General features: G+C 42.9%; 1 protein-coding gene across 9 annotated transcripts in view; it reads right to left on the bottom strand.

The window, feature by feature from the left end:
- LOC116333174 (adhesion G protein-coupled receptor L3-like) overlaps positions 1–26,262 on the bottom strand; it is a 260,507-nt gene that overhangs the window by 115,879 nt on the left and 118,366 nt on the right. For all 9 annotated transcript variants that reach the window (XM_039609515.1, XM_039609509.1, XM_039609512.1 and 6 more), the window contains exon 5: positions 11,793–11,902. In XM_039609515.1, coding sequence (XP_039465449.1) covers positions 11,793–11,902 — 110 coding nt within the window. The remainder of the gene's footprint in view (positions 1–11,792; positions 11,903–26,262) is intronic.

The following is a 26,262-nucleotide window of genomic DNA, read 5'->3' as shown; positions in this document are numbered from 1 at the left end:
CATAAAAGAGGCCCTCGAGCATCATATTCATTGACTCGACAAAATAAAAATGATCCTTTGCCTGTACCCTATATCTGAAACATTTGATGGAGCCTTGTCCTGATGGCTTCGGAGGGCTATTCGTGAGTTATATACAGCGCTATGTGTCAGTATTATTCACTATAGTATCTGGTATTATTATGGCTTAAAAATGAAGCTTTTAACCATAAACTGTAGCCATGACTCTGCATTTTGATGGTCGAGCTTTTGTAGGTCTTTTTAGAGCCAGAAGTTACCATCTGTACCATGCTGGAGTGCTCAGCTTTCAGCCAGCTAACTTGATTAGCAAGCAGCAGCAAACTGTATGGGGTAGACTTCTAGTGCTAGGTAGCAGACTAAGAAAGCAACATTATATTTCTGTCACCAAAACAGAAGCCCAAACTTCTTGGATGGTCTATGCCACACAGCGTGCCATGTCATTTGTCAGATTAGTCCGCGACACAGCAAACGCAGCTGAGAGGGCGAGTTCAGTGACTGGAATTAGAGGAGGTGAAGCCCAGCAGTCAGCACACCAGTCAATCAGGTGGCCACGGACGTAAACTTAAGCCTTAACACTATCAAAACTGACGAGTTATTTAAAAAAAAATTCCTTCGCCATCCAGCTGTTATGAAGGGGGAAACTACCCATAGGGACCAAAGCTATTTTTTTTAAAAATGCTGCTAAGTTGGTTGTTTAAATATGGCCGTCCTAGCAGCTTGACTCCCTTTGTGTTAGAACATGGCTTCATTTTTTATCCGTTTTATTAAACTAATTTAAATGTCGTCTTGATGCACGCTCAATCATCCAGGTAAGTAAATCCCTCCAAGTTGATTCTGTTCATATGAACGTAGCTTTTTAGAACGTGACTTCTTCAGTCTCAGCTGACTGCAGGTTTCCCCAATCCTATAAACAGTGATCAAGGAATTGACCTCCCAGCCCAGTGTTCTTTCAATGATGCTAGTTTCAGTTACTGTGCAAATGTACTGTTTATAAGGTTGGGGAAACCTGCAATCCGCTGAGCACTGAATGTCATTTATATGCTTACAGTTGGGGAGATAATAATTTGATCCGTTGCTCAATTTGTAATTGTGCTCACTTTTTATGGTAGTTTTATTTTAATCAACCAAAAATCCAGAAAAAAACATCACCTGTTGGCATGGGCTTGCCAAAAGATAAAACTCTATCTGAGATAAATGTCCTTTTTTTTAAAATGTAACATGTTGCCTCAAACAGCTACATGCTGGCATACCTGGAGGAAGCCCAGTGCAAGCAGGATAATCTTTTAGCCACAGAGAAGCATGGGTGGAGCAGTTTGAGGTTGCAATGCCTAGCTTTAGCACACCTCAATGCTACTCACGCACTTAACCCTATGTATGGCTTTAAAAGATGCAGTTTATCGGGGACTCCCTGTTTATCTTTCAAAACATGCCAGAGTTTTTGGGATATAAACTTCACCTTGAGCTATGTAACTGTAACAGCTGAACATTGTGCAGTCAGTGCAGGTTAATGTTTAAGGTTAATCAGTCAATGCTCTGCCACTAGGTTAAGCCAAAATCCACCCATTAACTTTCTTCCGCTTACCCAATGCAGAGTCAGCTGTCACAGGCCACAAGGGGAGGTAGACCCTAGACTGGCTGCCAGTCTATCACAGGGCTAAACCATACATTTAGACCAGAGACTGTAGCTGTAGCCATGCTTTCATAACATTACAGGAACGCAAAAGGCAAACTTGATCATCTAATCACGGCGATGACGTCACTTTGCGGAGCATGCATGCTAATGCAACGCACCGCCGTGGGTTGGCCATTTTGCTAACAACCTCCCCTCCTCCCTCTAAATCCCCCATTGGCTACAAATGAGGGCAGCAGCTGTTCGTAACAATGAAAAACTTAAAGGAAATGCAATAAGGTTTTTGCTTGTGTGCATATACATATTTCAGTTTTGACAGTTTAGATAATATGATTATATGCACCCCGTCGCTCAGCAATACCATACCCTATAAAATTCAATTTTAAAGCCTCTGTGTAATACAGTCCTTACTTTATTTTTTTCCCCCACAAGATTTCAAGTATAATTTCCACCTGACAGGTTGCTGTGCAGACCTCTCACAGCCCACGTCCTGCAAACGGCGAACAGCTAACAATGGGGATCTTTAGCCGCTGCGAGCGCATACACGCTGTCATGTGAGCGGCAGCTGTATGGATTTTCATTTGAATAATTAATGCTTCCCAATTTCACACTAATGGTTGAGAGGTATCAGAATGGTATCATTAGCCACTAATAGAGATTCATGGCAGAATGGCAGCAATATTTTTTGCAATACGCCCCCCCTCAAACACCCCACCCCGACACACTCCCGTTCTTTTCCCCCCCGTCTGTCTCAAGCAGGGAGTTGCAGAGAGCAAAACCCTCAACTCCATCCCATCAGCTTTTTAATTAATGACACAAATTACAGGGCTTTGAATAGCATGTGCCTAAGGATGGGGGAGGACACGCAGGCGGCCATCTCTCTTTCTCTGAATTCTCTCTTCATCTCTCTCATTTTTTTCCTATCCCTTCCCTCGCCAGGCTCATGAGTCTCCCATACCATCATTACAGGTTCCATTTCTCAACAGCCCTCTTTTTTTTTTTTCTTTCAGCCACTTGTCTGCTCTCTTTGTGCTTCCTTCTGGTACTTATTCAATCTCCTCCCTAGCGTCTCCTTTCTGTCTCCATCGCTTTCTGCCTCCCTCCTACTGGGAAGCAGCTATGCCGTCCTATAACCTTGACAATGCAGGATGCTGTGCGCGCGCGCGCGTCTGTCTCTCTTTGAGGGACAGGTGCAAGGACTTGGCGCTCATCCAACCTGCTATCCACGTGGGACCGACCGACGGAGGGAGAAAAAATTTAAAAAAAAATAAAAACAAGGGAAGGCTCAGCAAAACAAAATTAAGTACATTTTTATGGAACATAGCAGCAACTGGAGCAGAAATAACCTAATTGCACCTCCTAAAATACGTCTTGATTTTCAAGGACCTTGAAATTATGGAGGAGAACAGCGGGGTGGAGGTGGGGGTGGTGGGGGAGATTGTGGAGGAGAGGCAAAAAATAACTGTAGTGTTTAGTCTGGTGTGCGGCTGGACGCGGAGGAGCACCAGCGAACAAAGAAAGGGGGAAAACAAAAAAAGCTTTGATTAGTAGGGTGATCATTAAAAAGGAGAGACCCCCTGAAGAGACCGATCTCTAATTAGTAATGTATCCTCGACACTTGGCACCCCGGCATCTCTTCAGACACATGTGCGCGAGTGAGTGTTTGTGTGGGGCTGTGTGCAGTGGGTGGGTTAACACTGAGATAAAAGCTTTGCTTGTGTTACATAAACGGGTGTTTATGAACATTTCTGCAGCTCTTTCGGCGATTGTGCATATTATTTTTTTAAAAACAACATAAAAAAGAAAGGCAGCGATGATGCTGTATGTATGTCACTGAGCAAAAACAGCAGCTGCTACAGCACAGTAACCTGATAGATTACAGCAGCTTATTCAGCTATTAGTGGGGGGAAACAGTTTCCACATGTCCAGATTCACCCCTTTAACACGGCCATTTATCCACACCGGTAATCACCGCTTCCCTGTGCAATTATATCGCCTCTCAACTGGGAACATCATGGGGTTTTTTTTCCAGGGGATAATCCCACCCGTAGAAATGCCATTTTCTATTTTATGTTTACCTTTTAACCACCGTGTTCAGTAGATATCAGGCAAACTCTGTTTTAAAATTAGTGGATATTAATTTCATTTTCTGTACAACTGCATTTGTTTAATAATAAAAATATTTGTAGTATATATAGATATATAAACACAAGTTTGTTCTAAAGATCTATTAAGCCTAGACTAATCTCAGTTGCAGGCAACGATAAGAACAGCTGGAGACCCATCGGCGAGTGTTGTAGTCGGTCCTTTTATACCACTTTGGGGGAGGCCTCTTTACTAGTTCCATAGGAATACTGTGGGGATTAAGAGAGTAAGAAGCAGCCAGGTGCTGCTAATCAATCCCCTGGATTAACTGATCATCAGCAAGTGTGAGCACCTCTGTAAAAGCATAGGTTTTGGTAGTTTGTTGCTCTGGAGCATTTAGACGTGCATTAGCACAATGCCAAAGAGGAAATAACCGATTGCTTCCCATCAATGTGGGAAGTGTTATAAGACCAAGACTTCTGGAACAGAAGGAATCAGCACCTCCAAATCTGAGGCCATGGTCCTCAGCCGGAAAAGGGTGGAGTGCCCACTCCGGGTCAGGGACGAGACCCTGCCCCAAGTGGAGGAGTTTAAGTATCTCGGGGTCTTGTTCACGAGTGATGGGAGAAGGGAGTGGGAGATCGACGGACAGATTGGTGCAGCGGCTGCAGTGATGCGGACGCTGTACCGGTCTGTTGTGATGAAGAGAGAGCTGAGTGTAAAAGCGAAGCTCTCAATTTACCGGTCGATCTACGTCCCTACCCTCACCTACGGTCACGAGCTGTGGGTAATGACCGAAAGAACGAGATTGTGAATACAAGCGGCAGAAATAGGCTTCCTCTGAAGGGTGGCTGGCCTCTCCCTTAGAGACAGGGTGAGAAGTTGGAAGCGGAAGAAAATGGATGGATGGATGGACTTCTGGAACAATGGTTGTTGGACAGATGAGACCAAAGGTGAGATGACTGACCATGTGCCAACACAGCATATCAGCACAAACATCTCAAAGCGACCATGGTGGTTAGTCATGGTGGTGGAGGGGTGATGATTTTGGTTGGCTTTGAAGCCACAGGACCCGGACACCTCAAAGCATTCAGAGAGCGTGACGTCAACTTTGGCTAAAACTGACTCATGCAACAGGACAATGATCCCAAGCATAGCAGCAAATCTCCAACAGAAGTCCAGAAAGCTTCATACTGGCTCAAATGCTGTGGTGGAACGTTAAGACAGCTGTGTACAAATAAATCCCCGCAAACCTCAAATTAACTGAAGGAGCATTGTAAAGAAGAGTGAGCCATAATGTGGTGTTCCTACATCTGCAAAGTACCAGATGATTTTTAAATGTCCTGGTACATGAGGGCTTGAACTTGCACGAGGGTGTACCTTCTTTAAACCACAAATATATATTCCTATGAGCTTGTATTTTCTTTTCATTGTTAATATTAGTTTCAAGTTGTGTGGAACTTTAAAATGCATCCTTTAAAGCTCATTTTCACAAACTGAGACAGAAATCTCTACTTGAGTTGCACATTCATCCATCACACTTTCCAGTTTTACTCCTCTGAAGGGTTTTACCCTGAGTTTCATTCATGGATTATTCAGAGCTGAATTTATGGATTTTTTTTTTATACGACATTTATTTAGTTTTCTAGACTGTGGACAGTAGATTGATTTAACAATTGATCCATTTTAAAACAAAATAAAACAAGAACTTTTCTATGTATTGTCTGCAAACCAGCACATAGTTGGTTGAATAATATCTCATGTATGCATTTAATAATAACATGTATATATTTCAGAAAATCTAACTTTACCCTGCTCTCTTTCTGGATCCAACTAAAGCTAAATTTCTCTTTTTCACACCAGGCATTTGGAATAGTCGCAACAACAAAATGCTACTATGTTTCTAATAATATCAACTATGTCTTTGTGTCCCACTAAACTGCCACAGTGTGACAGGAAGCCAGCATGAACACCCTAATTGGATGGATTCGATAAACGGTAACCCCCCCCCCCAAAAAAAATAGCAAGAAGTTTCTGACCAATCAGTGCGAATTCAGGCCACTGCACCAGTGTGAATCTGGAGTGTGAGATATGTGGCAGGAAGTCACAGTCGTCAAAGCATACTGCGTGGGCTGGGGAGTGGTCAGCCATCACTGAGTGATGAGATGACATTACAGGGCTCCTTCACACATGGGAGGAAGTGGAGCTGTTCGCCCAGGTGGTAAGATTAAAAAAAAAAAGGTGTCTGAACAAGCAGTCTAATGCTCGCTGGCATTTCAGCTGGGAGTGAAGAGGGTGTGGTTTGGTGATGTATCTGCTGTCACAGTACTGACTCCCACGCTGGACCTTATGAACGTGGACTAGAGAGCTCAAGGGCGAAACGCCACTGAACTTCCGTACAATCTGCTAAGTAGATTTACAGATAGCATCTAATGGGGCGATCTACTCTTCAAGAAGCTTAAATGTTGCTGCGAGATTATCCGAGGGAAAGAGAGCTGACTGGGTGCTTGTGAGGGAGAGCGCTGACGGTGTAGGAACGCCGAGCGCGAGCAACTAAATCAAATCAGATTTGTGCCTCGACATCACCATTTCTGTTATTAATGATCCAAAATCCTTACATGTATAGCGAGATCACAGCAGCGAGCCGCGCACCCTGCTGAGACGCGGACTCCTGGTCACACAGGTGGTGTTTACTTTAGGTGTAACCGCTGCATTACAGACTCTGCAATCACGCGCATTATGCCCAGGCTGCAGTGTAAGCGAGAGCCATGTGTACAGCATCGATTTCACAGTTTAACCTGCCAACAGTGAAGGATAGAGACTGGTAGCAGGTGCTGGGTAAAACTTGCCAAAACAATCTACACCATTATTCAATTACGGGCCCCCAGAACCTGTTAGGTGTGTTGTTATCACTGGCGAAAAGAATTAAAAACCAATTAGGCAAGTTTGAAACGAGAAAAAAAAACAAAAAGCGAATGGATGAATAAATATGAGAAATTACACCGCAACTTTACGAGGCGTGAGCTCCGGGATTACTGCGCCCCCAATCAAACGAAGGAATCGATTCCATGATTGTATGTCCTGGCTTAGCTTCCAAAGAGTGAGCCGTATCTGACAGGGCTGAGCTGGATCCCACTGTGAGAGGCAGGATTTTACACTGTCCTTATTAGCTGCAAACAGTGGGGGGAACCAGTGGCTTATGTATAGCAACAGACTGCCAGCAGGTTTTTCCTCCTTTGTTCTTCCACTCTCTTCTTGTCTTCTGCCTTTCCGTTTCAGCTCGTCTGCCGAGCACAGTGAAGTGTAAGTTTTGCAAAGTGAACAGAGCAAATACATTTCCCTCATATCCCCTACTTCATCTTTTGTTGCGTTTGTGTGTGTGTGTGAGGGGCAGGTGGTGGGAGGGTAAGGGACACGATCGCCTGCCTGGATCATCGAAACTACACAGAAAGATACATGTAATTACCAAAAGAGTGCAGTCGATGTGAGGGGAGGAGGACAAGGAAGGCAACCACAGGCTGTCAACGGCAGAGCACTGCAACACAGGTCGGAATCTTGTGCGACAAGACGGCGAATATGACGGGCCCGCTGAGGAGATCTAAGCGCTTCATTACAGCCGAGGAAGGAGCAGTGGGTGTGTAGGAGGGAGACGCAGTTGTGTTGACCTCTCATGAGCTCGGCCTTCGGGAGGAGTTGTTAAAGTGGAAGTTGCACCGAAAGAAAGACGGAGCGAGCGAGGAAAGAAGGCTGTAATAAGGCACGATGAGAATACGCCTGCATCTCTCCGCTTAGCTGCGGAAAGTCAAGGTGAGAGGGCGGGGCGGAGACAGATGTCAGCCATAAGAGCGCACTCGTGTTTATGAGTCATCATAAAGGGTCAGCGCGTCACTTGTGCCCGAAGTCAGCCTTGCTAATATGTAAATTGCACAGAGGGGCGTGTGCAATCTGCTGTGTTGCAAAAAGAAAGAGTCGTCGGGCAGATTAAAAATTAGTCATGTTCATGGGATTCTGTGATGAATTCCTGAGGTAAATACAAGCGCATGCTATTAAGCTTTATTTAGTAAGAGCTTAATATTTCAAATGCAATATGTATAAATTCCTTTTTTATTGTTTCACCTTTATGTCAGCGCTGCTTTCCCACCCTCATCGTTCAACGCGGTGCCATTTCCTCATCCAAGAAACTCGCAGCTCATATCGAATAATTATCCAGACAGCAGCTCAAATGAAAACATGACGGATCGCGCCGCGCGTGCCACAGCGCCAGCACGGGCAAACACTGGCACCCTCGACGGTAATTGTTCTAACATTTCTTCCATTACAACTGATGGAGCGGGTCGAATCGCAAATTAATAAAATCAATATTGTATCTGCAACATGTGTCCATCGATTTGGCACAGCCCTCCGCTGTTATTGACAGCGGATCCAATCGCACAATCTCGCCGGCTTATAAAGATGTGGAGAGGACGGCGGTAATTTGTCCTAAAAGGAAAAAGAAAGAAAAAGAAGCTCCTCAAGCAGAAAACAGATAAAAGCTGTCAGCGAAGGTGGTCGGGGAGAAGAGAAGGGGCAGATGAGACTCCGGAGTGAGGGAACAGAGGTGGCAAATAAAGGGAGATAGAGTGGGAGGGGTGGGGGAGGCCAGCGAGAGGACTTAAAGGACGAAATGTTAGAGAAAGTGAAGGTAAAAAAAAGGAGTATTAGGATTGAGAGGGAGAGCTTGTCAGTGGAATACAGAGAAAGAGGAGTTGGAGTCATGGGTGGCTGCTCCTCTTATTAAACACTCAAATCCTTCAGTCAGTCTCAGGAACTCGGTAAGGAGACTTGTGTTAAAAGCCGATCCACAATTGAGCTGCCATGTCTCTATCCATACCTCATTTCCAATTAACACACAAACCACTTCAATCTATTGTGCTTTTTTTTCCCTCATCCTCCCCATTGAGACTTATTTTCGCAAGACACGTAGCCATAATCAAACACGTAAGCATGACACACAAATGTGAAGAAAGCACTTTCAGTGTGATTCAGTCCAGCCAAAAGGTTCTGATTGATTCATTTGGGAGGTGTGAAGAGAGTCTACCGGGCCGTCACAGATGAATTCATTCATATCCCGCGACCGAATCCGTTTCAAATGCGTCTCCAGTGACCGCTTGTGATTACACTTTGCTTCCACACTCAATATACAAATAAACTGCTACATGACTGCTGCCATGTTTATGCATTGCCAGCAGAATTCTCAATCTTATGGCCATATCTGGGAGCGATCCATAGTTAAACCACACAAGGTGCCTCGGTATTCCTCCCTCGTGGAACCCTAATAGGAGTCCTGGGTATTAAAGCAATTAAGCTGCAGAAACTGTTTTACAGCATTATGGGACTGCAGTCAAGTTATGAGTTATGCTTTCTTTTCTTTTTACTGTTTAATGTTTTCTCTTACTCAATAAGTTTAACTTAAAGAGATCACTGAATGAAAATGCCAATGGGTCCTGAGGGTATTGCAGAGTTTTCCATCACCTTAGGGGACAATTGCATGTGTTACAGGGATCCAGACAGGACAGGAAAACCCAGCTTCTGCATTAGACAGCAGCTTTTTTACAGCATAATATATGGAGCCATAATGTGTGTGTCTATTATTTTAGAAATCTGACACCAATAGAATAAATTGGAAGTAATTGGAAAAGGATGGGATGGGGGTGGAAGTTCTTATGTTATTTTCCATGCTGTTCAAGCATGTGGAAAAGGGCAAAAATAATTTCAGTTCCCATCGAACTGGAGGTCAATTACATTGCACCACTGGGAAAAGGTCCGGCTGAAAACAATGCCTATGTGTTGGACAAAAGAACGAAAAAATGACTACAACCTACACTCGGTGGACTGGAGTAGCAACAATGTAAATTAAGCAACGGACATAATCATGAGGAAGAAAACTGCCATGTCCATCTGAGTAGTCAAATAGAGCAAGAGGTAACTAATCTTGTTTCTCTATGAGTGACACTGGATGACCCATCTAGGACTGTGTGCTACAGGCTAATTTCAAAGAATCAGGCCAGTGAATCATCAGTCACTGTCTCTGACTTGCAGCTTGATTTTCAACTAAAGAGGAAAAACAAGCCACAAGTTTCTTGCAATAAACCAGTGTAGCTATTAAGCAATGCAGGTATTGTAGCCCTTGAGGACTTGTGCTGTCTTTGTGTTTAAAATGTTAGAATAAAACTCATTTGCTAGCAGTTACTGTGTGTTTTAAGAATTACCCAAATTAAACACACACACACACATAGCTGAGATCTTACTGACCAGTAATAACCCAACCGACATAAAGCCCATACCTTAAAGCAGGGGTGAGAAACTAGGACTGTTGTGGAGGGCCACACTCAAGTTCTGCTGAAAATAATTTTCCCTCTTTATTATCTTATTGGTAATCACATTAATAATAATAGAAATGATAATTATAATAAAGTTGACTTGTACAGCACTTTTCAAAACTGGCGTTTTTAAATGCTTTCCGTGCGGCGCTCCACAACAGTCCCAGTTTCTGATGTAGCCCCTTGGTACAAGTGCCCACCTCTGCTAAAGCCTTTCTCATGATCTTGCACATATTTCAAGAATCTAGCTGCCTCATGGTCAAAATGGTAAACTAGTGAAATGCTTGAGTTGAAAAGGTTGAAAACTTGAGTAGATGCAAGTGTGACGGACCCAAAAACTGATTGAAAGTGTGCTACTGTTCATTGCAGTGGCTTTATCCTTGTTAGTATCCCAAGACAATGACACCTAGGAAAGACACTGGCACTGGGTGACTGAAATAGCATAATGTGCATATTACAGTGAGGAATAAAAAGACCACAGACAAAAAGGGCTTTCACTTCACAACATGAAAGCTACTGTCAGGCCCACTACTGAGGGAACCATGTAAGGACATCAAATGTTAAAAAATGGCTTTGATTTGAATTACTACAACTCACTTCAATGCAGCCGCTGTAGACTACACAGCTAAATGTCCATGACTAAATATTTCCCCCTTTTTTTGAGAATCAGGATTTTTGGCAGGCGTAATTATTGTGACTTTGGTGTTCCACTTCAAAGTTCATTAAAAAGACAATAGCAAAGGTCATATGGCAATGTCCATGCCACTTCCTTTAGCCTCGCCTGGATATCCTCTCAGCATGCTCATCCTGTCACCCCATGCTGATCCTTCCATTCCCTGCCCAAATGTTTTCACTTAGGTTATGTTGCAGCCTGACAGTGTTTTTCACCTGCTGCACTAATTAAATCATTTTTATTTACCCCCTTCAGAGATGCCTCACTAGTCTGAACATTAGCCGGCGTCCACTGAGCTGAACTGAACTGAGAATGAGTACTTTTCATTTTGATGAAAGTCGAAACGGCCTTTCTTGCTGTGATGGAAATAGAGACTTGAGATCATCAGACATGATTCCTCAAAGATATTAATGCGCTTTGAACCGAGGGAGCTGATGGGAAGGTTGTGACAAGCGCAATTTAAAAAACAAGAGAAAGCCTGAATGCGTTATCGGATATATGCCTTACTCTGTTTTGGAACAGCAGCAGCATTAACAGGTTGACAAAAACACTGATTAAAAGTTCAAAAATGATTTGCTTGTTTCTACTTTTATAAATTGCACGGCTCCAACAACGCCACTCGGAGTTAAATAAGTGTAAACTGTAACACTGTTGATCTAACTGATGCCACATGGAATTAATACAACGCAGGAAGCGTTAATCACCTGTCAGTTATAACAAAGAGACGGCTTGATAAACAACAGCGCTGCATCAGCAGGTAGCGTTCCTCTAAACTGATAAACTGTATTATTTTTCACAGGTAAGCAACACTGTCATTCACATTTCCTGCGCTCTTGCAGGGTGTTATGTTTTCGGATAACAGAAACCATCACGCGTCTTCGCACCCACTGCCGGGTCCTAATCTTTTCCACTAGACTGGATGACACATTTGAGATATTTTTGTATTTCCGACCATTACTGATGAGGCGCTGTTGTTAAAAGGAAATGAGAATGGGCAAGAACATTAGGAGAGCTGGGGAATACGTACTGTAGGGCACACATTCATACTGGACTTCCAGGTATTTGTAGGTTCCCGGGCACGGGTCAGGAAATACGTCTGGTCCTGCCACAACAGCACACTGGGTCCTGTTGTTACATCTGAAAGCAAAGAAAAGTCATTCTGTTAAAATAAATAAATAAGTAAAGCATTAGATAATCACGTCCTTGTGAATGGCCACAATATACAGTGGCACATTAGTCAGACATTTAGTGTGTGGTTAATGAACTTTAAAGCACTTTATTCCGTAGAAGAGATTAAGACGATCACAAAGCTCCACTGTTTATGAACTTAACTCATCTACTTTTATGCCTCGAATTCACGGGATACATTTATTTTAATTAATTTATTTCTATTTTTGGATTGCTCGGAGGGATTGCTCGCAAAGACTGACAAAATACCCCTCGCGATGACATCATGATGTCACTGAACCTAGAGACTACACTAACACAAAGTCTGTTACAAACTGGAAATATGAATGGAAGCAAACAAGGGCGGCTTAATCAATCAGGAAATGAATTCACACGTTTATCTGTTTCTTTATATTTATCTATAACTCCTATGGTTCAACTGCCGTTTCTAAAAACACAGAATTTTCAGTGATTCAAGTCAATCCAGACACAAAATATTTCAACTGTCTGATCGCTATTAGCTATTAGTGTTTCCACATTAATGCAAATTTCAGAGTTGATGTATTTTTCTTGTTGCATTTATATGTTTCTAGCCGTACTTTAGACCCCAAGCTACATTTTAACATAGATTCCTACGGTGTTTAATTCTTTACACTTCATCAAGGACTTCATCTACCTCTCATCCACAGCTAATTTTAGAATCACCCATTAGCCTATTATGCATGTCTCTGGACTGTGGGAGGAAGCTGGAGTACACAGAGGAAACCTACACAGGCACCGGGAGAAGATACAAGTCGCCACAGAGAAAGGCACCATTTAGATTTGAACCAGGAACCTTCTTCCTGTGATAGGATTGTGCTACCAGTGCACCTCATAGACTGCATATGTGGTGTTTTTCACAGCTAATATAATATATGCAATATCTCATACAACACATATGAGCAGTGACTAGTGGATAACAATACTGACAGGAGACTTGTTTAGATATGCTGCCCTAAATAAAGTGGAAGAGAGAGAAGATAGCTCCGACATGAAGTAAGGCCCCATAGGCTTCCATGTTGAAATTGCCACAGACAGCTAGCAGCATAACAGCTGGTGACTGTCTGCTAGGCAATGAGCTGATTTCACTCATGAACTGAACCTCTAAATTGTATTAGTGGTGATGATGGTTTGGGGAATTTTTAATTCAAATATCCAACAAATAACATGACTTGCTATCTGGTCATTTCAGTGAAATTTTAGTATTTATATATGATGTTTGTATATTTGCACATAACTGCATCTGCACAACACACCAATGTGCAGTATTGGGAAGGTTACTTTTAAAAAGTATTCCACTACAGATTACAGAATACATGCCCCAAAATGTATTTTGTAACGTATTCCGTTACATTACTCAATGACAGTAACGTATTCTGAATACTTTGGATTACTTAATATATTATCATGCTTTTTACAACTACATGAATGTACTATTGCTGTGTGATTTATTACTATTACTGAAGGTTACTCGCCATACCAATACTAACTAGATTTTAAAATCTTAATATAAAATGAGTAACAGTAGGGTGGACATTAGGTAAGGCTGCACTTTTTGCTGCGATCTCGTGTAGAAAACTATTCCACGCGTATATAAAACAGGTCTGCGGCTCCGAACCGTAGTAAAGGGACCTCTGGCTAATACGTCGGGTTCGTGTCAGGCTCGTAGCTGAAAACTAGCTTTACTTTGTTGTCTGGGTCAACTTTGCTAGCAAGAGACAGAGAGAGGCGCTGCTCCAATGGAACTTATTGTTTTGGAGGAAAACACGAACACGGTGTGCAGTCGAGTCTTAATAGCTTACTTACAACTGGGCTCATCAGGCACTCTTTTTGGCTGCAGTGGTTATTATTATATTTACATGCTTCATACATGCTATGCCTGTAACACTCTGCCTATTGCCTTCATATGAAATAATTTTTTGAACAATAATTTTTAATAATATTTCTTCACGTCATTATGCGGGCCGCAAGTAGAGGTGACATGGTCCGCGAGATGGAGACACAGGCTTTAGAGCCTCTTAATGCGTGTTTTGTTTGGGTTTCCACCGGCGTGGAATTACCAAAAATAGAGAGGGCATAGCCTAACATATGAAACAGGAAAAGACCGCCGTGTAATCCATTTATTTAAACAAAGTAACTGTATTCTGAATACCATCTTTTAAAACAGTAACTGTAACGGAATAAAGTTACTCATATTTTGTATTTTAAACACGTAACGCCGGTACATGTGTTCCGTTACTCCCCAACACTGCCAATGTGCTATGATGACAAACTTGCTAGCATTAGCCAAAAACACTCTAACGTTTTGTCTCACTATGGCCTCTTCTGGCCACAACGAAAGCAAAAATGACTAAATTGATACAACCGGGGCCTAAAAACTAGATTTCACAAAGCACTGTGTGATGCCACAGTGGCCACATCCACGTTTTGTATACAGCCAGCGCTTGAGAGACATGTTGTAAATGAATAATGATCATAAAGTTCAGTTTAATTTCGGTTCAGGTGACACAGTCAGGGGCAAATTCATCTTTCTGTGAAGGATTAGAGCGGGAAGTCACGGACTTACGACCAGGCTTCAACCACATACAGGTAACATTGTTATGACTGCATGATGGATGGTGGCAGCGGCGGTAGAGAGGACGGAGTAGACACAATCGACCGAGTGCGAAATCAGCTCCCACATAAAATGTAGGTCTTCATTAAAAAACACAATTACGGCGCCTGTGGTAGTCTCATGTGCCATTTTGTTTTTGGCAGTCATCAATCAAAGCCCCACTCCATATGCACGGAGAGCCTCTCGCCACACATAATAGCAACACTTATCTCACAACATTAACTCTTAAATGTTTTGACAGGTATCGATCTTTTCCAGCTCTGCATCTATTTAAAAAGTGAAGAAAAATAAGAGGATACGAAGGTGGGACAGGCTTCTGTTGAAAGCACCCGGTTGCATATGTGATCTTAGTGAGGCCCTCCTGCTCCGAGCTACAGTGTATACAGGATTCCCATTCGTCAAATCTATACTCGTTTACAGACCGCCATTATATTGCCATATATAAAAGGTATTTATGCCCCACCAAGGCCGTTCACAGCGTAAGTCTTGTGAAGGTCAAGGCAGGGTCTGACACAATGATTCATACACCACAATTAAAGGATTCTCTACACCTTAATTAACATTGATTGGCTGCTGACTAATCAATCGCACCAGTGACGGACAAGCAAAAAAGGGGCCCCATCTCATTTCGAGGCAGCCAAGTAATGAGATATGGTCTGCCGACTCTCGACTCGTGTGAGCTTTATGTGTTACGTGACCAGCTCCCACCTCCTTCCAACATCCGCCTCATCTTCTGCCGCTCGCCTTAGTTGACCGTCAGCACCATGAAGACTTAAACTGCAGTAAGCTCCAGTCGAACAATAAGAGGTCAAGCCTATGAAAGTGGGGAACAATTATCAGGGCTCATCTCTGTACCCTTATTCTTTACCATACTCTCTGCTTTATTCTACTTAGAGACCGGAGGATTTATAATCAGCAGGTTCAAAGATTATATATCAGAAAGAACTGCAAAGGAGATGGTTGGCAGAGATGCATCTAGCTAGAAGCTGGACTGGAGAGTGGACATTGCAACACATACACACATTTTTCCTAACTATATTGCACAGTAGCTGTTGTTGTGCAGAGTACTGAAGTACCGGGCTGATGGCGTCTTTGTACAACATCCTTTTAGGTTTACCGACGCTCCCTGAGAATTTAAGCTATGATCAAATCCGAAAATTTAATCATACAGTGGTTTATAATAACTTACTCTTGAGGGAATAAACATCGTAACGTGTATTTAATATTATTGCAAACTTAATCCCAGCCTTATCATCCATCTTGACCCAAATCCCTCTTATCAGTGATGTCCATGTTTTTAACCTACACACACAAATGCCTCCTAATCGGTGTTCCTATAGTGTCCTGAAGTCACCCGGACACTGAAAGGGAATAAGATATGGTGTGGAAAAATAATTACAATTAAATGTATAGATAGAGGGAGACAGAGGGAGAAGCTATCGACACCACAAAGACTTCACAACACCAATTATGGGTGTTAATCGGGATTGCGTCAGACAATTGGCACTGATTTGATCCTTGAACTACCAGTGGGAGGGGTAATAGAGTCAGTATGAGGGATGAATTTAAATATGTATAGGCGTATGTGGCTTACACACAGCATAGCTCACAGAGGGAAGTAAACAGCAGGTGGTATGAGCTGCTGCAGGTATCGCCTTGGAAGGTTTCAGAGGCAATGAGAAGCAAACGCATTCATGTGTAGGTTCAATGGACACATAAGCCCGCTACAGGGATGCAGTCCTTTCCATTAACCTGGCAGTATCTTAATGTGCTGGCTACATGTCTGGTCAATGGCACTCTGGTGACAGATCAGATTACTGAAGTCAATCCAGTCAGTTCTTGCAAAAAAAATGCTAACAGGAGCTGACGTTAGCTTGTTGCTTCAAGCTGTTTCTAGAAGTTTTTCTTAGGAGTGAATAAAACCCTAAAAACCCACTAAAAAAAACCGACTGCCCGCTTAAAACATATTTTAAAATACTCGACATAATTCTGAGTATAATATTTAATTTTTGTTGATATATTCCATGTGTAGCACTCATTTCATTGTCATCTCGTTTCTCGAAAACCCAAACAAACCTTAAACATTGTTCATGTATTCAAACTGTTATGTATTTAAGTGGTTATAACCTGTTACTGTGACGTCACAATAAAGTCATAATAAAATGAATCGGCTATAGTCAAAAAGCATCCCATGCCAATGTTCCTGTCAGGCTGAAAACCTACCGTCAGCTCAATCCGTCACGTCACATGACCTTTGACCTTGAAGGAGAGGTGAAAGATCATGTGACATGATATTTTAAATCTGCCTATGGCAATTTCTATATGTTGACAATACACAGCACACTTGTCAATTTGCAACCAATAAATCATTAAGTTGACCTTGGAGACCTTGAAGCCAATTTTAACAGACGGCTAACATGACCCCACTCTACACCCCGACGAGGTTTTATCAGAATTCATCCACTCTTGAGTCATTGGATGACACGGATGCGAACGCTGTTTTTACTTCAGACGTGTGAGCTGCGTCTATAAGCTACACTTCAAGAATTGTGAAATAAGCTAACCAAAGCGTGTGCGGATGCATTCACATAACTGCATCATTGCAGACGGCTCTCTCTGACTACCAAGACAACTATGAAAACACAGCTGCCGATTTAGGAAATCTCCAACCAGAACACTCCGTGTGTCATTTGATGTACTGTCCAATTTCCCACACGGTACACGGCGATGTGGAAGCACCTTCTTGGCTTGTTCCATGAATGTAGCGGGAGAGCGTGGGAATGATGTCACGAGGACCATTAAAGTTAAAGTGTTTCAACGTTTGAATGACAAAATGCCGCCATTGACAGACTGATGAAGGCAACATTACATACCGCGTGCCTGAAAAGGGCTTTAATGACACCAAATGACAAGGACTGCATCTGGATGTAATCATGTATGAGATATGATCTCAAAAAGACCAGAAGAAACATTTTGCTATTTGGCCTCCAACCACCGCATTTCTATCCACATTCCCGATTTCCCCTCCCTTATAGCTTTTTCCTCCTGTTCCCACGTCTGCTGTTTGTTATAACTGGCAGATTAGAACTCAGGCTGCCAGCTGACGAGGGGAGATGTGGCACAAAGCAGCAGAACCCTATGTAAGCACAAACCGTAATCACTATAATCGCCGGGCTGATCCCGCTGCTGCCTGTGACGACTGTAAGTGGGTCGAGTCCCCTTTGGCCCGCTGACCACCGACACAGGTCAAATAATGTATCAATGGATCAATGGGCGGATGGATGAATGGGTGAACAAACGAATCGATAAAAGAAGAGAGGACGGGGAAATGCAAAACAGATGGGGACGGTGCGGCCGCTGTCAAAGACAGACAGATTTGTACACGTTGGAGAGTAATAAAAGAGAACTGGTGTGCACCACTGTTCTCCTTTCAGAACTCAATTGATTTATATCAGGAGGGAAATACCAACCCGAGTGGAAGAAGAGAAAGGTTTGCCAGTTTTTAAAGGTTCAGCAGGGGGAGGGGAAAAAATGCTTTGCTGCATTTGCTTCCAGCATGCCAAATTGCTCGGAGACATTTTCCATTTGTAATCCAGAATCCATACGAAAGAATTTCGCCTGAAGTAAGTCAAATATGAATGGAGACGTTTCAGCTGGCGTTCATATTTGATGACATAGTCACTGTCAGGGAGCACAACCCCCCCGCTCGCCTCCGAACGGAGAGCCTGACTCACCTAAAGAACCCCTACGCTGGTTTCACTTCATGCATTCGCACATAAATGTGTGTGTGTGCCGAAAATAAGTGCATGCTGTTTGTTTCCTGTGCCCCTTTGTGTGCTGTGTACACATTTGTGAGAGTTTATATTTGTGAGGAAGGAAAGGACGGAAGTGAAAGAAGAAAAAAAGTGACGGACGGGTCAATATCCCCGTCCCTCTGTTGGGACCCATTACGCTTTAGTGATGGTCTTCGCCACCCACGGTCGACTTCATTCATTATCTTTCCCAGTTGCACGCAGCAACATCCATCTTTTCTCATTCAGCCTGTCTCCTGGTGCAGCACACACACAAACACACACACACACACAAAAGGAACTCACAACCTTTAAAAGAAAAAAAAAAAATCTCAGAAAACATGATAAGAGGAAGTGAAGCGATGGCCTTGAACGCCTTGTGCATTTGGCTCCTGAGTAAAACCAAGAAGTCTTACAAGGTAGCAGTTCAGTGTTGATTACTGGAGCTGCTTTACAGAAAGAGGAATTATCAGTTAAAGCCCTGGTGAAAAAGCTCCTGTTCACACAGAGAGGCTTGTTAGGGAGCATAAGCTTGAAGTTTTCTGTAACGCTGCTATAGAATAATGTGTCTTTGACGCAATGAGGAGTTACTTCAGCCACGAGCTGGGGATTATCAGACAGATTAACTGCAACTAGTGTAACAGAAATCAGGCAAATTAAACTAATTGATTAACTCCTCCTGTAAGCTCTGAGGTATAACTCTTAAACCGGACCTTTTACGCTCATTTCCAGCTCCATATTTCACCCCTGGACTGCACTAGAGTAGCTTTGCACGATTCACAGCTGAAGCTAATCCTTATATACACACAACGCTGGACCATGCGTGGTCCAGAATTATGTTCATCCTCACTCTGAAACAAAGTTTCTTCTGATTGGCCGCCTCTCAAAAAGAGAAGATCTGAACAGATGAGCATATAAATGAATGGCCCCCACCCCGCTTTTGGTCATCACACTGTTCCAAAAGGAGGAAAAAGCTGTTGGATATTAAATGCTCAGAGCAGTCTGAAGGTTTAGTTGCACGTATGCTTATCTCATTATTTCAAACTATGGTCGGGTTCATAATAGAATCATAATGGGTCAACTTTAATATCCAGTGAGAATAGCACAGTACAGTATGTGGCATGTCTCTGAATTAAAGGTGAAAAAATTGCGGGGAAAGAAAAAATTTTTTATTAGCTTCTATATTTCGTCAGCCTTGATGATAAATTGGAAAGGATTGTTTCCTGGCAGCCAATCTTCTATAATCATAACCACATCATACCTGTTACTGGCAGCCCATACATCACTTAACATGATTGCCGTGTTTCTCGCAACTGGACGACTTTATTATAGGAGTGTGGACTTCGACGCTAGGAGGAAATACAGTATTTGATTATTTTACTTATTTATTTGCTCTAGATTTGTCTTCAAGCTATGAGAATGGACTCCCTGTTATTTGATTTACCCTCTGGGACAGTGTTCCTGGACTTCCAGTGAAACCAGCAGATGCGCCTGTGTGTAGGTCAGAGTTCACTCTTGAACTGACATTTAACAAAGCTAATAAAAAGATGAGCAGTAATCAGACGGTAAGAGATGATTTTGAGATTGGATTTCAGCAAATCTGTTCCCTGCGTTTACTTTTACTTCCTACCTCCATGCTTCACTTCAGCCTGCTCAAACATGATTGGTCGACAGCACACATTCCCAGCGAATCACCTCAACCCAGCACCTGACATCCTGAAAGGTAAACTAAAGAATCCTCCAAAAATAATCCAAAGCTGTCGCTGCAGCACGCCCACACCCAGCTCACCCAGGAGGCACACCCACGTTTTTCTAAATACATGACTAAATCATGCAAAATATACTTTGAGGCGATAAATAAGAACAACAAAAAAATGAGAAGCTCCACTGAGCTTCTCGTCACATGGATGGACTCAAACTCCTACAGACTAAGACGGTGGAAACCGAGGGATAAGACTCACAACAGCAAAATGGAAGAGACTGGGAGCGCCAGCGCTAACTGCTTAACTTTCAAAATAAGAGCGTGGGGCTTGCTAGATAGTAAACAAACCGCATAACTTCCCTGGGCAGCCCACCAACATAATTGATATGCAAGGGAAATACTGTATGAGTACAAAATCTGTTCATAAATAATAACCAGTGATGCAGGGCTGTACTGTAGTAACCTACACGTATAAAAACAGCCTCACTCAGCTACATAGGTCGTAACAGAAAACTTTGTTTGTGAATGTTTATTTTATTCATTCACAGGCGTACATTAGACTATATTAATATATGTATTTAAGTTGTAAAGTAAACATTTTCTAACAAAGTTGTTGATTTGCGGAAGAAGGATTCAGGCTCATTTTAAAGCAACATATCATGTCTACTTAAACTGATAGATTGAAAACATAATTCAGCTCATTGTGTGCCACGTTTCCGTGGTTACTGTATCAGAGTCAGTCTGGCCTGCCGGTCTGCAGGGGCAACAAACAGAAACCAAAACTCTCCTTTGCCTCCAGAGACACAGAACCTATGGAGAGACTTCCTCACTCATATGCAAACACATAACCCCATGCATACGCCGCAAGCGGATCATTTACCCCATCTGTAAAGCAGCGCTGAATGCAGACAACAAATTCCATCGTTTTTCTTGTCTTTTTCCATAACATCACTAGAGAGACAGCCACTCAACACAGATTAAAAAGCAAAAAGAGGCAGATTGGGAATGAATGCAGTGCATACAACGTAAATACAATGGCCGAGCGTGGGTGTGAAGGATTTGGAGTGCATCGCCGAAGGAGCTCAATGTTCTTGAGTGCTTAAGCTCGCAGCCACTGCAGAAACGTGCAAACATCTTCATGCTAGTGCACGCGTCCTTAATATTCAACGGATAATCGATGACTGCGAGGACCGCTAACACACCGAAGCACTTCCTGCACGTTGGGTGGCATCTGCGGCACGCCACGAAATGGAAGAAAATCGTCTGTCAGACCGTTTGCACACAACAAAACATCAGCCATATTCTTTTTCTTTTACAGGATTAACTCAGTGGAGCTAAGCAGAAATAAATAAAGTGCTGAGTGAGTCCACAGTGCGGGGAAGATGGCGCGTCTGCGTGCATGAGCTCTGTGAACGGCCTTTATTGGGCTGCGTTAAGTACGGAATAAGACTTTCATTAAGAGCAGTCAAACAAAGGTCAGGAATGATCATCTCTCATGAACTCCTTCCACTGCTTACATAAATTCAATGCTATTTCTGAAAGAAAGAAAAAAAGCATCTCAGGCTCATTTCCCCCCTCCTGACAAGCATAATCCCTCTTAACCATTCACACAGATTAGTAGCTTTCATAAGATTTTACATCACACAGTTTCCTCCCTCTCTAATATTGTATTTGGAAGATAAGCCACAGTTCATTCCGACGCAACGACAAGCTGAGAAAAACACAGCGGCGCTGGGGCGCTCTGACTGGATGTGGAAAGATGATTAACCACAACACAGACTGCAGTATTTTAAAGATTCAAGTCGACGCTGAGTTTACGAACGGGCGACATATGGATTCATCCGTGACGTCCTTTGCGTAGAGAGCCTGAAGCACAAGCACAAGCTCAGCTCGATGAACACGTGCACTTTAAACATGATTTTAAGCTTCACCTCAGTCAGAGATGTTTCAATCTAAACATCAGTTACAGCATTTCCCCGTTTTGCTTCTTTTGTCCAGCCGCTAAACCCCAAACCCTGCCACATTGTTTTTTTGCTCATTTGCACTTTAGAGTTTCCCCCTTTGTGTGGAGAAAGCTTGTTATCCAACACTCTGCATTCAACTATACGCAAACAGCCTGCAGGGCAATGACACATGCTAACAGCGGCATTCATTATGACTATAAGCTGCTAGCGTACAGCCGCCATACATGAGTCCAGAATGACTGCAGCAAAGCAGCTACACCCACAAAACCGTGGCCGATTCAAATGATATCTCTCCGTTGTCCACAAGTGCTCATGAGGAGTCGTAATAGTTTCTCTTCACCCTTCTCAGCTCCAACATAATCTCGTCTTTTGTAGAAGGAAAACTGGAGAGAAACAGACGCTCGGTCGCACAGACTCATCGCCGAGCCAAGGTCTGGCCAAACAAAGGTTACCACCTCAAGGAAAGCCTTTCTCGCCACCATGATCGGGAGGAATTTATTTACTTCGGTTCATGCCGCTGTTCTGATTTCGCTCTAAACCACCAGCGGTTTCACGACTGCTGAGAGATTGATCTGCTGCAGTAAGCATTTGGTAAATGCACGGGTTGCACTTGCACTCCTACCAAACGTGGACTCCCTAGTTTCGTGAGAGAGGTTTAGTTACTCAGCACAACTTGCTGTGCTTTGAAATTTAACTGATTAACAGCAAGCATTTTGAACTGTTGCACAGGATGTGGCCAAACAAGACAAGCCCTTGGGGGATTTCTGCTGTTATTTGCTGCATTTTGCAGCACCAGCGAGTGTGACTAAATCTAAAAGAGCTGGAATACTGCTGTGTCTAAGTAGCTTGATGCTTGAGAGGAAGACAAACCTTTGAGCTCCACGGTAGAGGTTTATTTCACCTTTAGTTCACCCTAACAGCTTCCAAGTCACTCTGCTACTGCAGGTAGACAGCATGAAGAAAGAAAAAGTGTAGCTCATAAAAGTAAGCACCGGCACTGAACTTGTGAATTCAGAATGTGGAGTACACAAAAGCAAAAAAAAAACCGCACTGTGTCTCTGGATGTGAAATAGGAAACAAAGGCCGGTGATAAAAACGTCATCAGGGAGTAAAACTATTAGAACAACACCAAATTTCCTTTGCGAGAACTGCAAATCAAACTCCTCGTCTTGGTGTTTTGAAGCGCGCGGCGTCATGCCGTGGACGGCTCAAACTCGCTCGGCTAGCCTGCTTGAAATTAATCCATCTATTTATGTGCCACAAAAGGTATTAGATGATGCAATTTCTCTCTCCACCTGAAAGGTCAGTCCGTGATTCTGCACATGCTGTCGACATCCATCTGGCTGCGCACACCGAAATTCCATTAAAGTATAAATTTGGCTCATGCTGGAGAGTGCTGAGGGAGTTCGACGCTTCCAAATTCAACATTAGCCAAAAAAAAACGAGCGAAAGAACAATCCCATAAAGCTGGTTTCATAAGGAGAGTGTGCAGTTCGACTTTATGCTGCAAGTATATTGTTTAAATTATACAATAAAAGCTCGGCCGTGTAAGATGGTTAATTTAGACGAGTGTTAAGAGTTCAGTTGCACTCCTTCACACATCAGTGACACACTCTGGAGACAACACAGCTCGCGCGGCGAGTCCTCTCTGTCGTAAGTGTTCTTTTTTTTCCTCTTTTTTTATATATGTATGCATTCACATGTGCGGCTTATCTCCGCTTTTCAAGGCAGGGACACAGCAAGTGGTCTTTTTTGGAGCACAGACATGGCTGTCTATCTCAAAAGGGCAAAGATAAAACTCCCCTGAATAATCCTCAGCCATTTCCTTGGATGTCTGGAGATACACATCTTGAAAATTGTGCAGCTCAGAAGAGAGCAAAAGAACAATGTTTTCTTGAAACTTGATAGTGATTCCGAGGCTTGCCAATATTAGTTTAAACACACACACACACACGCACAATTTCAACCGCAGCCTTACATCCATAGTGGAAATTCGAATAAATAATGCATTATCTGCACACTGTTTTCTTTGTTTTATCCCGTGACTAAACTAAATCCAACACAAACATTTTTTGAAACAGTACATTTCCATTTTGATGCTGACTTTTATCGAACGGCTGTGAAGAGGAGCTCTGTGTAATTGGTGACATCGCAGACATACGCCGATCAGGCATAACATTATGACCACTGACAGGTGGAGTGAATAACAATGATTATCTCTACATCATGACACCTGTTAGTGGGTGGGATATATTAGGGAGCAAGTGAACACTTAGTCCTTAAAGTTGACAGCCTAAATGTTCCTGGTCAGCAGTGGTCAACAGGAAGAAACAGTGGTGATCCAGCGACAGGATCATTGACAGCTAAGGTTCATTGATGCACATAGGGAGCGAAGGCTGGCTCATGTAGTCAGACCCAGAAGACAAATTACTGCAGTTAAAACTGCAGAAAAAGTTAACGCTGGTTCTGATAGGAAGGTGTCAGAGTACACAGAGCATCACGGCATAGCCGCAGACCAGTCATGCTGCCCATGCTGACCCCTGTCCATCACTGAAAGCACAAACAATGAGCACGTAAGAACTGGTCCATGGACCAATGGAAGAAGGTAGCCTGGTCTGGCGAGTCATGTTTTCGTCTACATCATGTGGATGGCTACATGCTTACTTGGGGAACACCTGACACCAGGATGCACTATGGGAATAAGATAAGCCTTCTTAGTGTGATGTTGTGGGCAATGTTTGGCTGGGAAACCTTGGTACGTGTGAAAGTAACATCCACATGGATGAAAGGACCCAACTACCTATGCATTGTTGGAGACCATGTAAGCCCTTTCATGGAAACTGTATTCCCTGATGGCTATGGCCTCTTTCAGAAAGATAATAGGCACTGCAACGAACCAAAAAAGATTCAGGAATGGTTTGAGGAGCACAACAAGGAGCCTGAGGTGTTGACTTGGGCTCCAAATTAAATTCATGGAGGCCCCATCTTGCAGCATATAAGACTTAAAGTATGTGTTGTTATCTGTGCCAGATACCACAGCACAACTTCAGGGGTCTAGTGGAGTCCATGCCTCAATGTCAGTGCCTCAATGGGTCAGGGCTGTTTTGGCAGCAAAAAAAGGGGACCAACCCAATATTAGACAGGTGGTCATAATGTTATGCCTGATCTGTATATATGTGATTTATATGTTACGATATTTATGACGGTGACTAATTAAAATGCCAGCACGACCACTCCTTTCAATCTACCAACAGGAGTTTTGGCCATGAAAGGATGCATTGTTTAATCACTTCCCAAGAAGTAAGAGTGACCCTCAGAGAAAAGTCTTTGCACTGTGCAGAAGCTGTTAGAAGTACCGTGCACTACTCAAAGATAAATTAACACCAAGTCCAAATGTGTGATTAAGTCAGAATAAGTAAAAAAAGATTTTTTTTTCTAACAATGGATCGTTAGGACATGTCATGAAATCTTTTTGCACGAGAATAATAGGCATTGATTGGAAAAGTGGTTTCACTCCTACTCGACTTACCAGAACTCCCTTAAAACTATCCCGCTGACACCAGTATTCACTGCAGAATATTTGAATAAATCACCTCCATTAAAAAACAGATCAATGCGCGACTTAAGTATTAGTTACTGAAACAAAAAAATAAAAAATAAGCAGGAAGTGTCTGATCCCTGGTTATGTATACCGCTATGTAAATCATAACGCCCACAGTGTCTCTCCAGGTGCTTGTATAGAGGCAGAAGGCCGGATTGAAATGTGCAGCAACTCCGCAGATCGATTTGTTTGGAGGGTGAGGCTTATTCACTGGGGCCTGCCCGTCTAATGATTTACGATTTCCAGGATGAATTTTTCTATTCTTGCCAACAAATGATGCTGCTCCACATCTTCCTGGTGACGCTTGATTTATCTTCCAGCCAAAGGCCCCTGGGACATTCAGCCTGTAGACCCATTTTAGACTAAGCCTCATTCCAGAGGGGGTGAGGGGGGTGTAAAAAGTGAGGATTGGGTCATATTTTTTTTTACAACCACCGTCACATGGATATTGATGTGTCACATATTCAAGAAAAACGATAATTTGATGTGCAAGGTGTGAAGCAAGATTCCTGATGGGTGTGCGGCTGTGCACGAATTCGCGAATTGGGACTTAAATTGAAATTATGCTGCTAGCATCTCTGCAGGCAGTCGAGTGGGCACAGAAATGTGCACAGCCTTG

The sequence above is a fragment of the Oreochromis aureus genome, linkage group 3 (assembly GCF_013358895.1).
Source record: "Oreochromis aureus strain Israel breed Guangdong linkage group 3, ZZ_aureus, whole genome shotgun sequence".
In the NCBI taxonomy this organism is placed as follows: Eukaryota; Metazoa; Chordata; class Actinopteri; order Cichliformes; family Cichlidae; genus Oreochromis; species Oreochromis aureus.
This window is presented reverse-complemented; position numbering and strand designations above follow the sequence as displayed.